The sequence below is a fragment of the Miscanthus floridulus genome, chromosome 10 (assembly GCF_019320115.1).
Source record: "Miscanthus floridulus cultivar M001 chromosome 10, ASM1932011v1, whole genome shotgun sequence".
Taxonomy (NCBI): domain Eukaryota; kingdom Viridiplantae; phylum Streptophyta; class Magnoliopsida; order Poales; family Poaceae; genus Miscanthus; species Miscanthus floridulus.
In genome coordinates this window covers 36,261,007-36,276,658 of record NC_089589.1, presented here as the reverse complement: position 1 = coordinate 36,276,658, position 15,652 = coordinate 36,261,007, and the positions used below count along the sequence as shown (strand labels likewise).

At 44.9% G+C, this 15,652-nt stretch overlaps 1 protein-coding gene across 1 annotated transcript; it reads right to left on the bottom strand.

Moving 5' to 3' along the window:
* Positions 1-6,673: 6,673 nt before the first annotated feature.
* Positions 6,674-14,972, bottom strand: LOC136488407 (uncharacterized). Its single transcript, XM_066485350.1, has 2 exons — positions 14,865-14,972; positions 6,674-7,246 (listed from the first exon to the last, which is right to left on the bottom strand). Exons 1-2 carry the CDS (start codon positions 14,970-14,972, stop codon positions 6,674-6,676), a joined length of 681 nt encoding a protein of 226 aa, XP_066341447.1.
* Positions 14,973-15,652: the final 680 nt, after the last annotated feature.

Sequence of the window (15,652 nt, the reverse complement as noted above, 5' to 3'; positions counted from 1 at the left end):
GGACTGAAGTTGGGCTGCAGTTTCACTTCCCGCCCGTTTCAAGCTCCATTTGTTTTTTTATATATTTCTTTCTATAAAATGTTAAAGTCTTGTTAATTGCACAGTAAATTAAATACAAGGCATAAAATTGTTTTAAAAGAATATGGATTTACTTTTGCTTTATTGCACACAGGAAAATTGTGTGACCAAAAGTTTTTTTGTTTTTTCTTATAAATATTGAAACATAATGTCATTAATAATTACTATTTTGTTAATGCAAAAATGTAGTGTTTAATTTAAATCATTAAAACTTTTGTTTTCGATTGAAAATTTGTTTTCACATCATTTTAACGTAAATCTTTTCATTTTTTATCACTCATTGTCCAAAAGCGACATGGAAATCCCACCATCAAACACAAATTTAATCTGAACATAGAAAAAAGGAAACACCTAATAAACATCTCTAAATTCACAATTACTACATAATACCTCTAATACATACTATTAAACATCACTATATATATCAAGCGGGCACAGTAGTGAACTTCTTCTTAACGTATATCCCTTGGTTATGATCGCGCCGTAACCATGGAGTGTCCTCATCATTTAGCTAGATGCTTGAGTCTTTGCTCACTGTGAAGGGTGGAATTCGGTCATCCTTTTCATAATCTTCTGATATGTCTGACATGTCTTCAATTCCAACGATGTTTCTTTTCCCTGAAAGAACTATGTGGCGCTTTGGCTCATTGATTGGGTCGTTGTTGTTTTTCCCTTTCTTTGGTTTTGTAGACATGTCCTTGACATAGAACACCTGATTCACATCCTTGGCAAGGACGAACGGTTTGTCTTTATACCCAATATTGTTGAGGTCCACGGTTGTCATTACATATTGGTTGTCGACTGCTACCCCGCCTCCAGTCGCCTTTACCCATTGGCACTTGAACAAAGGTACCTTAAAAGTAGGTGCAAAGTTTAGTTCCCATATCTCCTCTATGCGGCCATAATATGTTTGCTTATTTCCATTAGGGTCGGTGGCATCTATGCAGACACCACTATTTTGGTTGGTGCTCCTTTTATCTTGGGCTACTGTGTAAAATGTATTCCCATTTATCTCGTACCTTTTGTATGTTAGGATATGCCACGATGGTTGCCTAGCCAACAAATACAGTTGCTCATCAATACTCTCATCACCCTGATATTCTTTTCTCATCCAGTCGCTGAAAGTTTCCATGTGCTGACGCGTAATCCAAGCTTCAGACTTCCCTGGAAACTCGGATCGGAGCAACTCTTTATGTGTCTCGATATACGGATCCACCAAGGAGGAGTTTTGTAGAACTATGTAGTGTGCTTTATTAAAATAATTGTCCTGCGTACCAATATATGGTTTCTTCCCTTGTGTCCCCTTTCCACTTAGTCTCCCCTCATATCACGATTTAGGAACACCAATCGAGTCAAGGTCAGGAATAAAGTCAACACAAAACTCAATGACCTCCTCTGTTCCATAGCCCTTGGCAATGCTTCCTTCTGGCTGAGCACGGTTGTGAATATATTTCTTTAGGACTCCCATGAACCTCTCAAAGGGGAACATGTTGTGCAAGAACACAGGATCGAGAATGCTAATCTCCTTGACCAGGTGAACTAGGAGGTGTGTCATGATATTAAAGAAGGAAGGAGGGAACACCAACTCAAAGCTGACAAGACATTGAACCACATCATTCTATAGTTTAGCTAGATCCATTGGATCGATTGCCTTCTGAGAAATTGCATTGAGGAATGCACATAGCTTCATGGTGGCTAGACGTACATTTGGAGGTATAATTCCTCTTAATGCAACTGGAAGCAATTGCGTCATGAGCATGTGGCAGTCATGGGACTTTAAGTTTAGGAATTTCTTCTCTGGCACATTTATTATACCCTTTATATTCGAGGAGAATCCAGATGGTACCTTGATGCTTGATAGGCATTCAAACATGCTTTCCTTCTCTTCTTTGCTAAGAGTGTACCTGGTAGGACTTAATTAATGGCATCCATCATCTGTCTTCTCTGAATGCAGGTTGTCTCGTTCTTTCAAACACCGTAGGTCCTGTCGTGGTTCAAGTGTGTCCTTAGGCTTCCCATACACACCCATGAAGCCTAGCAGGTTCACACAAAGATTCTTCGTCAGGTGCATCACGTCGATCGCGCTACGGACCTCTAGGACTTGCCAATATGGTAGCTCCCAAAATATGGACTTCTTCCACATGGGTGCATGACCGTCGGCGTCATTCGGAACATGTTCGCTGCCATGTGCCTTTCCAAATACTACTTTCACATCCTTGACCATATTGAGTACATCCTCACCAGTTCGGTTACTTGGCTTGGTCTGGTGGTCTGCCTTACCTTTAAAATGCTTGCATTTCTTTCTAAGGGGATGATTCGCAGGAAGAAATCGATGATGGCCAAGGTACACGACCTTTTGACATTTTTTCAAGAATATACCTTTAATGTAATCGAATCAGTGCGTGCATGCATTATATCCCTTGTTTGATTGTCCTAAAAGATTACTTAGAGCAGGCAAATCATTGATTGTTACGAACAACAATGCTCGCAGGTCAAAGTGCTCCTGTTTGTGCTCATCCCACACATGTACACCTGGTCTGTTCCATAAAAGTAGAAATTCTTCAACTAGTGGCCTCAGGTACACATCGATGTCGTTGCTAGGTTGCCTTGGGCCTTGGATGAGCACTGGCATCATAATAAACTTATGCTTCATGCATAACCAGGGAGGAAGGTTGTAGATACAGAGAGTAATAGGCCAACTGCTATGACTACTGCTCTGCTCCCCGAAAGGATTCATACCATCCGTACTTAAAGCAAATCTTAAGTTTCTTGCGTCATTTGCAAACTCTAGGAAATCTCTATCGATTGCTCTCCACTGGGACCCATCAATAGGGTATCTCAACATATTGTCTACCTTACAGTCTTCTTTGTGCCATCGCAACAACTTTACATGGTCTTTGTTTCTGAACAGACGTTTCAAGTGTGGTATTATAGGAGCATACCACATAATCTTGGCAGGAATTTTCTTTGTGGGACGTTCGCCCTCGACATCACTAGGGTCATCTCGCCTGATCTTATACCGTGATGCATGACATACTGGGCATGCATCTAACTTCTCATACTCCTCGCCATGGTAGAGGATGCAGTCATTAGGACATGCATGCATCTTCTGGATTTCTAATCCCAAAGGGTAGACTACCTGTTTTGCTTCGTACGTAGTGGCGGGCAATTTGTTATCCTTCAGAAGCATCTTCTTTTGGATTTTTAGTAACTCCCCAAATCCCTTATCAGATACACCATCCTTTGCCTTCCATTGCAGCAATTTCAGTGTGGTATCCACCTTTTTCTGCCACGCATCACAAGTTGGGTATAGCAATTTCTTGTGATCCTCTAGCATGCGCTCGAACTTGATCTTCTCCTTTTCACTTTCGCATTCTCTTTGTGCGTCACGAATGGCCTGACCAAGATCATCAGCGGGCTCATCTTCTGCCCCTACCTCTTCTTCAGCTTCTCCCATTGCAATATCATTGAAGGCACCATATTCAGCAATAATGTCATCATCGTCCCATTGTTCTTCTTCACCTTTTTCCATTACAACCCCGGTTTCTCCGTGCTTCGTCCAACAAATATAGTTTGACATGAAACCCGACTTCAACAAGTGTGAATAAAGACTCCTTGAGCTAGCATATTCCTTCAAATTCTTACATATGGCACATGGGCAACACATGAAACCATCGCGTTTGTTTGCCTCGGCCACACGTAAGAAAGAATGCACGCCCTCAATGAACTCTTGGGAGCGGCGATCAGCATTGTACATCCAATGCCGGATCATCTGCATTACATGACATACATACCATATTAAAACCTAGAACATAATTAGTTAATTATACGATATGCATGCCACCACACAAGGTATTAATTTATGAAAGTCTCGCTACAATGTAGACAATCCCAACTACCACTAAAAAAACTAAAGCTAAAATGCACTTCAGCAGCATAAGGATTTCGCGACCAATCCCAACTAAAACAAACAGATCAAGCATTTGTTCAACATCTATGGACTTCTTCCACTGTATCACTGCCTCATCAGCCGCCGTAGCCTCCTGTGCAAGAGAGTTTTGCACATGTTCAACATACTCTTCCTCCCACTACCAGCCTAAACATCCAGTGCCATCCCACTGAAATTAAAACAAAAAATTAGAACTTTAATCATAATCATCATGAAAATAAGTATAAATTAACCATAATCATCAAATGCGACAAAATAGCTCACATTGTGATCCGGACACTTGTAGAAGATACGGCCCTTGTTGGGACACTCCTTCCTCACCCGGTACTCCATCACAATCTTCTCCTCACACTTGCCGCATGCAATGAGAGGGAGGTCTGGCCTCAGTCGCTTTGGAACCTGATGAGAGGTCGAGGACCCGGAAGCAGTTGCCATCTACTCTCTATACTCGTTTTTAATATAATATAAATTTCACATTTTATAAACAAATAAAATTAAAAAAACTCTAAAATTCTCTATATCTCTAAACCATGAAGTGTGCTATGCATGCTAGAAATGAAAGCTGAATACTAGTTTTGAATAACTACTTTAACCTTCCTTCATCCAAATATGCAAACTTTAAAGTGATTTTGAGCTTAAATGGCTTACAAATAAAAAAAATCCACCATAAAAAACCACATATAGCTAGTCCACAAAATGAGATATGCTACTGATGAAACATGAGAGTATAAAGTTAGTAACCTTTAGAACCGAAGAATCGATGGAGGAATTGAAGAAATCTTGTGATTACCAGCGATGAGGAAGAAGAGAGGCCGGCGATGAAGCAAGAACACTGAGCTCGAAATAGCTCGGGCTCGGGGAGGAAGAAGGGGTATCTAGGAGGGGACCTTTAGTCCCGGTTGGAGACAGCAACCGGGACTAAATGTCCCTTTCTAGTCCCGGACAGAGCGCCTCCCGCCGGGAGTAGACTTTTACTCCCGGTTGGAGGGACCAACCGGGAGTAAAAGTTAACCTTTAGTTCCGGTTGGTAGATCCAACCGGGACTAAAGGTCCCCTGCAGTAAAAGCCTGTCGCAGTAGCCATTGGGCAGGGACCTTTAGTCCCGGTTGGATCTACCAACTGGGACTAAAGGTTTCTCTAGTCCCGAGCGCGAAAAATACCGGGACTAAAGCCAAATTTCGAAGTGGATTAAAAGTTATTTCTCTACTAGTGCGCTGGAGCTAGAATAGGTAGCTAGGATCGTCAGTTTGTAATATGCACAATGCTTTCTTTCCGTTTGCTATTTTATGAGGGATGTAAAAAGAGGTCGATGACTTTTTGCTTGCTTTTTGTTGGGTTCTAGAACTCTGATGAATAATTAATAGTGAACATATTGGGTTCTACTACCTCCTTTTCAAAAATTGTTTGTTGTTTTGCATTTTGTAGATACATACATTTTGTACTATGTATATTGACATAACATACATCAAGATGCAATAGCAAAAGTTATATATCTAGAAAAGCTTTAATAGATGAGTTTATGCTTAATTAGTTTGTCACAGCTCATCAATTGTTTATCTTGAATTATCAAAGTTTGTGGATTCTGATTATCCTATTTTGCTTTCGGCCGTATCTTAGCTAAATTCAAGTATAATAACCGACATTAAATTACCTATAAACCAAATGCATAGTCCAAGGAAAATGCAAGTTAATTTAATTTGGCATGTCGCACTATTTTTTGTGCGACTAGCTAGGCTGTTTGATTATAATGTTCATATAGTAAGGACAAGTACATTGATTTGTCTCATAGATGATATCATGTAGTGCCATGTAATCATGAGACGATTGAATAACCTAATCATATATACAATAGGTTATCTTATTATAGCAATTCAATTATCCTTGAACGAAGAAGAAAAGTTTGTAAATTACATGACAAAGTTAAATCGTATAATCTCGAATAGTTGTCTCATAGTCCTAAGTTTTTCTTATGAAACAACCACCTCTATCTCTCACTTTTTTTTTCTTTCTTTCATGTCATCAAAAATCTTACGTGACGTTGCATATGACGACCTCTAGAAACCGCATGTTGACATGCAACAATGTACATCCTAAATCCTACAAATGTGTGATACCTAGCATGTGCGTGCACGACAGGTGGTACCGATGGAGCGAGGAACGGTAGACTCACGTTTGTCGTTTCGTTCCTTTTGCTTGGCACTGTTTTGCCTTGCCAAGCAAGGTTGCCGAGTGAGCCTCACGTTTGATTCTTTGGCCTGAGTGGTTTGAGGACAGTGCAACTAAGATTTTGCATGTTTATGCGAGAGAGCCAAATTGACTTGCTAGCCTAAGTGAGGTTTTCATTATATCCGTATCAATCAGGCCCCCCAAATATACAGAGTCTAGATGGGCCACAAACTCACACCACCAGACTGGTTCACTGAATAGTGTTGAGGACCGACTTTTTTATAATTTAGTTTTTTTTAAAAGTTTCTCACGAATAGACCCCTGGCGGAAAGAATTCAGGAAATGGACCCTTAGCGCCGAGCTAGGCGCCATTGATGCTGGCGCCGAGCTCCTGGGCACGGACGAGCTGGCATTGACCGGCGCCGAGCTCGGAAATATCTAACGGGCCCGCGCCTTTCATCTCTTCTTCTCCCTCTCGCCCTAGCCGAGCACTGCCGTTGACGCCGCCGCCCTTGCCCGCGCCACCGCCGCGCACGCGCCCGCACCCACGCCCCCGCCGCGCCACCGCGCCATCGCCCGCTCCCGCGCCGTGCCGCGCCGAGCCGCGCCTGCTCCCACGCCCGCGCCCACCACCGCCCCCGCCGCGCCACCGCCGCCGCGCCGCGCCCACCACCGTGCCCACGCGCGCAACCCGAGGCCGCCCCCTCGCCCCGCGCCGCGCCTCGGCGTGCTGTAGCGCTGCGCCGCCTCCCGCGCCGCGCTATTGCCCGTGGTTGGCCGCCACGCGCGCCGCGCTGCCTCCGCCACCTTCCGCCGCCGTCCTCGCCTCGCCCTCCACCGTCGGCCTTGATCGCGGCCCGCCTTGCCGCCCTCCACCGCTGGCCTCGCCCCATCTTGCCGCCGTCCACCGCCGGCATGCCTCCCGCGCCCGTCGAGCCGAACTCGCCGCGCGTAGCCCCTGGCATCCCGCGCCCGCCGCGCGCCACCGCTGTTGTCTGCCGCGCCACCGCCGGCCTGGATCTTCGGCCTGACCCACGCCCATCGTTCGCCGGCCTTGAAAGATAAAAATTATGAATATGCAATGTACCTACTTAGTTGGCATTTGTTATTTATTAGTTAATGTGATGACTCAGGTAGTTGATTTAGTTAGTGATCTAGTGAGATATATATGTAGATAGATAGAAACATAGACACATAGGCACATAGATATAGTTAGATAGCTACTTAGATATGTAGTTACATTTTTAGTTATCTACATATGATCTAGCTATTTAGTGAGTACACTGTAAATATATACGTAGTTACTATCTTGAATACTTAGTTTGTAGTTAGAAAGTACTTGTTAGGTACTATCTATCATCTAATTTGGACTAAAGGACTTGTGTTTCGTTATGTGTTTGAATTAGATGGACAACCTAGTGACCATATATCATAGAGGCACCATTGAAAGCGATCGCTATGGATATGTTGAGTTTCTTGACATGCAAAGCGTGCCTGTGCTATTCAATGATAGGCCTTCATTTAGTGACATGGTTGCAAGGGCTCGGGAGGAGCTGCATTGCCTTGGAGATGATGGCATTGTAGTTGATGGTGTACTGCACCTAGGTTGTCCTCCGAACATCTTCAGGCGAATGATCTCAATTGTTTGTGCGGATCAGTGGAAGAACTATGTAAGATCAACTATGAAGAGCCAGCTGCAATGTTTGGACGTGGTTGTGCGTCGGGTGTTAGTTGATCCCATCCCTCATGGGTTTACCCCAGCAATGGATCATCAGGCATACATCGACCCTCCCATTTCGGAACCTTACCTGCATGTGTAGATTGCACCTACGGTTCCCGATGCTCAATCTGCCCCCAATGCAGTATTTGGAGATGGTTGTCAGACTCATTTTTCCGTGGCGGATCCTCCTTATGAGATCCCTTTGACACAGAATCATCCGAGTAAGTGTCTTAACTGCATGGTTTTTGGGAGCTTACCCCGTTCCTTACATCTATTTCTTTCATTCTTTCCTTATTTCTGTAATGATGTTGCAGGAGACATTCCTGAGAATGTGGATGTGCCCCCTATTGCTGCGCAAGTGCACTTTGGAGATGGATTCCGTGGGTCAAATAGTGTTAAAATTATGCATGATTCGGAGCCATATGAGATGGCTAGGGCTCTTGATTCTGATGATGATCGCCCTGTTGGAGAGCTGACGGAGAGTGATGTTGATATGATGAGGCGTATCTTTCCCGGCCGCTGTGATCCTAGAGTTCACAAGTTCAGCGATCTTGCTCATTCCGATCAGGCGTTTGCAGAAGGACGTGATGATGAGCTCCTAGAAGCTCCTGAGGCCGGTCCTAACATGGTAATTGAGAATGGGAGGGTGTTCAATGACCTCCCTGCTTTGAAGAGGTGGTTGCAGGCTTTTGCAATGATACGAAAGAGGCCTTACAGGGTATTGCATTCATATGTGGAGCGCCGTTACACAGTTGTGTGTGACAAGGAACGCTGCCCATGGAGGGTTTGTGCAAGGAAGCAACAATTAACCGGAAAATGGAAGATCACAAAAGTTGTCGGGCCACACAATTGTGCTGACCATGAGCTGACACTGAGGCATCGGCAGTTGACATCTACCCTCATTGCCAAGCGGTTGATGGGAATTTTGCAAGGAGAACCCAACATGAAGGTAAGGACAATTATCAGGACCGTTGAAGCATTGTATGGAGGATATGTGATAACTTATGGTAAAGCATGGAGGGCTAAGCAGCGAGCGTGGAAGATGATATATGGGGACTGGGAGGATGGGTATGAGCAGCTGCCAGTTCTTTTCAATGCAATCAAAGTGGTGAATCCAGGCATGCATTATGAGTACATTCCAAAACCTAATGCATGGAAGGATGGGAGGCAGATATTCTTCCATGACTTCTGGTGCTTCCCTCAATGTGTCGAGGCCTTTAGGCACTGTCGTCCTGTCTTCTCCATTGATGGTACGTTCTTGATTGGCAAATACCAGGGCACACTTCTTATAGCCATATCTTGTGACACGAACAACAAGTTGGTTCCTTTGGCATTTGCCTTGGTTGAGAAGGAGAACAATAACAGTTGGGGATGGTTCTTGAGGCTAGTCTAGATACACGTGGTTGGGCTTGGCAGAGAGGTTGGCGTCATATCTGATAGGCATCAGGACATACTTAATGCCATGCGAGAGCAGATAGAGGGGTATGCACCGTTGCACCATCGTTGGTGTACTCGGCACCTTGCCGAGAATCTACTCCAGAAGGATGGTGTCAAGGGTAACTTTGATCTGTTCTAGGAGGCTGCTCGACAGCTTGAGGACAAGTACTTTAAGGAAAAGTTGGAGCAGGTCAGAACTACATCAAATGCAGAAGGTAGACAATGGTTCACAGGTTTGATGAGGGATTTGGAGAAATGGACAAGAGCTCACGACGCCAGTGGCTGGAGGTACGAGTTTTAGTGCAGCAACATGGCAGAGTCATTCAATAAGTTGCTATTGGGGATACATGGTATGCCCGTGAATGCAATCGTTCAATTCACCTTCTATAAGCTTATTGCCTGGTTCAACGATAGACAAGCCCATGCATTGCAGTTGCGGAGTGATGGAGAGATATGGGCTCCAAAACCAAAGGCACACCTAGAGAAGGCAAGAGAAAGGGCTGGCACACATGAGGTTGCATGCTTTGACCACGCCACAGGGACTTATCAGGTCAAGCATAGGGGCGGAACAACGTCCGACGGTGAGGTCCGAGAGTCGAGGATACATGTGCTTGTCCTCCAAGATTTCAAGTGCACTTGTGGTAAACCAAGGCAATACCACTTTGTATGTTCTCATTTGGTGGCAGTAGCTAGGCATCGGAACTATCATATCGAGAGGAGGATACCTCACGAGTTCAGTGTCGACACACTTGTGAACACATGGAGCCCCCGCTTCGTGCCTTTCTGGGACCCTAGAGAGTGACCTCCATATGATGGGCCGAAGTACATTGCGGATCCAGCTTACCATTGGAACAAGCGTGGATCAAAGCAGAGGACGAGGCACAGGATAGTTATGGATCAGATACCCGGAAGAACTAGGCATGGGAGAGGAACTCCATTTGTTACTGATCCCGAGCAGTATGAGTGCGTCAAGTGCGGTAGACTTGGCAACAACTCACGAAGTTGCCGTTGACAGATTAGTGAGGTAGGACTATTGGTTTATATTATTATTTTATATTTATCGTATTCAATTATTTAATTATGCATGTCTCAATTTATGCTTGTATTTGTGTCAATTACTTATACATTTCTAAGTTCATGTTTCATTGTATATTGGAATTCTAATTCATTCACTTTTTTGTAGGATGGAGCAATTCCACCTGCTCGACCCGACGTACGAGGCGACCCACCGAGGACGTCTCATAGCGCTGGGGCAGGTAATAATCTATAAGTTTTATTCGTACATGTGTTCGTGAAGTAATAGGAGACTATGTTTTATTCGATGCAGGACCTTCCGCACCTTCGTCCTAGAACCCACAGTGGGTTCTTGGACATGCGGTACGACGACAGGTACACTCCTTTCCTGCAAAGAGCTAGCCTAGATGTCATCTCTTTTCAGGTTCGTCGTGGGTTGCCCAAGTTCAACTTAGCGGCCATAACTGCGTTGGTAGACAGGTATTAAAGTGAATCATTGCCTCCATCCATGGCCATTTGTTCATGCGATTGACTTTTTGACAAGTAATCTTGCTTTGTCTTAAATATAGGTGGCGGCCGGAGACTCACAGCTTCCACCTACCTTTCGAGGAGATGACAGTCTCGCTCCAGGACTGTCAAAAGATGCTAGGCCTAAGGATTCATGGCAACCCAGTCACCGGACAGTGCAGGTCAGAGGGCTGGAGAGCACGAGTGGAGGCCTTGGGCGTGAGCTTGGCGAGCAAGGGGCCTGCACTTCTGGAGTTCCCATCTCCTGGCTACATGAAGAGTTCGCACAGTGCCCCAAGGAGGTAGATGAGGAGATGGTTGGGTACTACTGCCAGGTGTGGATCCTACACCTTTTTGCCTGTGTTCTCTTTCCCGACGCCACGGGTGATAGTGTGTCCTGGATGTGGATCCACTGCCTCACTGACTGGGACTAGGCGGGTCAGTACAGCTAGGGCTCTGCAGTCTTGTGTTTTCTATACCGTCAGTTGTGCGAGGGTGTCACCGGTCTTCATTGAACCCGTCACTTGGTGGATGCGTGTACCTATTACAACTGTGGATGTGGACTCGTCTTCCAGTTGGCCATCCAGAGGTTCTAGATCATCGTGAGTGGTTCCAAGGTCAGCCTCCAAGTCGCCAGCCGACGTGGGCGTACCTTTGGGACCAGGTCAGGGTTCCGCACATGAGGATAGACCAGGCGTACATTGAGTACACGAACGAGCTAGACACGCTGACGACGTCTAGTGTAAGTAAATTTTATTTTCCATGCTGCTTGGAAAAGGATTAGTATACCATCTAACATCTTATTTGGACATGTTGCAGGTGGAGTGGGAGCCGTATGGTGGAGAGGACGCACTTCCTTTTCAGCTGAGCAACATTTGTGGGGCCGCCGCCGACTTCTATAGGATGAGGTGCCCTCTAATCTGCTTCTATGCTGTCGAGTTCCACCTGCCAGATAGGGTTGCACGCCAATTTGGAGTGAGACAGCTTTGGCCTACGGCTCTGTTCTTGACTGGCGTTGACTTACACAAGTAAGTGTTTTGATATTTCAAATGTCTCATGATGATGGTCCATTTCTATTAATATGGTGACACATACATGGATTCATGTAATGATGACATACGTGTAGGTTGGATTGTCAGAGGAACAAGAAGATTTTTTACTGGGAGAGGCACCACTAGTCCTTCATTGAGGAATGGGAGGAGATGCATGACAACGTGGACGACAACAATGAGCCGCACACGAACCGTGAGTTCAGATGGTACCAAGCTTGGTACTAGCGTGCGACACAGTGCAGGCTGAGGCTACAGTGGACCGAAGCTGACTACGCCGACATCGAGTCCTCCGACGATTAATACACGGTGTACGACCAGTGGACTCGTGTAGGAAGGCAGGTGGAGGCAGGACCGATCTTGGATAGAGTGGTAAGCCAATTGCCTTATTTTTGTACATTAAGTTGCATAACAATACATTAGGCATTCTTAGACCGACATTAGGAGTTATCTATTGTAGTTAGTGCAACCTTCGAGCCGTATAACCCTTATAATACGTTAGATTCTTGTACAAAAGAAAACAAAACATATTGCTATCTGTTCAGAAGTATTATTATTGAGAACTTTGTTGCAGGGCAATACACTCAAATGCTCAGTTGAAGAGATCGAGCGCGTTCGGCCGAGAGTCAATGACGACTACATACTTGGCTTCCTAGACGTAAGATTAAAAATATTCTTTCAAACATATCATTAATACATTATATTCTTTCAGTTAACATAGTTTTGTACAATAGATGCTGTCACGTCGTCTACGCGGTGCGGCTAGTCGTTGTGGTTGCAGGACAGACACGATGCAAGACATGTACGTTCCTTCCGCAGGAAGAGGAGGCTTGGGTTCCTCTAGTCAAGCAGCTACAGGGGACAGAGATGAGGACGAGGAAGACGATGACGATGACATGGATAAGAGGCACGAGGAGCTTGGCCCCTCTCAGCTCCATGATGCTCCCTCGACTCATCCTACACCGCCTCTAGGCACTAGGCGACGCCATCCGCGTGACCCTTACACTCCAAGTACGAGCGCTCTCGGTCACAAGGGTAAGGGCAAGAGTAGGAGGTAGTGAGGGATGTGGTAGTTGTTAGTATGCACTATTATGAATTTTGTATTTACTTTTCTATAACTATTTGGGACTGTAAGGACATTGTGGACTATTTGGACTTTGCATGACATATTATGTTGGTTGTGATGTTTGTTGTGGTTGCATTATGCTCCTTGGATGATTAAATGTTTGGAATATATATTGATGTCTCTGTTTGTAACTATGGATGCTCCTAAAACAAGGCAAATTCTTGCGAATTTTTCCTATGAAACATTAATCATACTACACTTCTACAAAGGCACAAATGTAGTACACAGATTAACTATAAATTTATTAGAACGTGTATAATCCAAACATATCGTACATACGCTTTGTAGATGAATCTAGGGTTACCAAGCAACAATGAATGAATCTATGCTTTTCAGACAATAAACATAGACTTTTTAGATACAGGGACAGCATCGAATTATCACATCACTGATATAGTACTGGCATGCAAGGAAGCACAACTCCACTCTATCTCCACCATCCATCTTATTATTGTTTGATCTAAGGGCTTAGGTGAAGAGGCACACGGATCGCTGACATGGCACACTGAGAGGCCTCCATTCCTCCTCTCAACCTATAAATAACCACTCACTCCCTCTCATTCACACACACAACAAGGAAGAAGAACACTCCTCAGCATTTGCTTTCATTGCAGTACCAATGTTTGGAGGGTCGTCCAGAGGGAGAGGAAAGGGGAAGGGAACTACCTGGGGGTGGGAGGGTCCTCTTTGTCCCGATTTCTTTGAGGAAGCTCTTTATGAGAGGTTCCCAGTTGAGAGCAAAAGTGATTTCACCAAAGAGGCACCACTGAGAGGATACGATGAAACGAAAGAAGAGTGGCCAAAATGCATGCATGGTGAGAACTGCCTAGTGCAGATGTTCACCGAGGGAATAGATGGAGGTTGTCGTTTCTTCAAATGCCCGCGAGCATGGGTAATTGCTATTACTATTTGTTTCTTCAATATGTTTGTCTTGTATATAACTTACACGACATACTTATTGTAGTCTTCCTTGGCCAAAGAAAACTATGGGTTCAGTAGGTGGGTCAATCCTCGACCTATTTATCCGCATGCGGAGTACATCTACTACCTACAGGACCGTATCTTATATCTAGAAAGGGAAGTTAGCATCAGTTACAAGGACGACGGACAGGATGACAACAATAATGGTGCCAATTCATAGGAGGCACTCTGCAAGGATCCATATTGCACTTGCCCTAACCACAAGAACAAGGGGCCTCCCCCGTCACCCCCGCCACCACCACCAACAACAACAGGAGGCTACTATGGAGAAGGTGCAACACAATTTGCTATGTGGCCACACTACTAGGATGACTTTATCTTTTTCACATGTACCCATATTTAATTACCTAAGGCATGTTAGGTTTAATTACCTAAGGCATGGTTTAATTACCTAAGACATGTTAGGTTTAGTCGAAGGAAACTCTATACCTAGGTTCGGTACATGTAGTCACATGCCATTTGATGTGTTTCGTGTGTTGATTTATATAATGCCGTATGTCGTTAGGTTTTTTTTGCAGCACGTGTTCACATTTTAATACGTCCATATCATTAAGCGGAATATTAAGACCATAGATAATGAAAACAACCACATAATGAAAAGTTCAATACTATGCCACATTACACAACATATTAATACTACAACTACGTGCCGACAGTAGACATAGGGGCAAATACACTTCCAAATCCTCAGTCTGAAACGTACTGAGTAAGCAACTCATCATCCGAGTACCAGTCCTCTGCTACAACCCTATTGCTGTGGCTAGGCTCAACTGCGTTGCTCTAACCTGTCTGTCGCTTGTAGTAAGCGGCCTCCGCTTCATCTGCGGCCACTGCGACCTGAGTGAAGAACGCATCGTCATCCTCCTCCGCCTGTAAGCCCGCCTCTGCTAGAGCGATGAACTCGCTCAGTCTGCCAGTGTTGTCCTCAGCGTCCTGTGCCTGCATGCCCGCCTCTGCTAGAGCGATGAGCTCGCTAAGTCTGCTAGTGTCGTCCTCAACCTCCTACGCCTGCATGCCCACCTCTGCTAGAGCAATGAGCTCACTTAGTCTGGCAGTGTTGTCCTCATCCTCGTCTCCCTCATCAGACGACACAATCAGTGATTGAACGGTGCGACCAGCTCGCGATCTATGGTCATCTAACTTCTTCTCCTCATACCTTGCACGAGCCACCTCTACGGCATGTTCCCCGCTGCAACCAATCCCTTCATGTATAAAATGCAATTAGTTAGCAACGCGGTTATATTACATTTAAAACCAGGCAACAAAAAAAAGGTTTTCAAGCACTCACTGGCACATAATGTAGCAACATGCTTATTCAAGACCTGCATCTGTACTCTTGTCTCCTCTCTTGCCTCATTCCTTGCCCTCTCCACCTCTAACGTCATCCGCTTCTCCAATCCCTATTTGTTAAGCCCAACATTGATCGGGTTATAAATACCGCGCTGTCTAGCAAACTCACGCATCTTTTCTTTGTGATGTTTAATGAATAGGTTGACGTAGTCAAGTCCATATCCCCTCTTCTGTGCAATTAGTTGCCTCTTCTTCAGTTCATCCAAGAACTTAGCTTGACCATCATAACATTCCCAACTGCATTTCCTAGTGCTCTATTCAAAAGAAATATTATA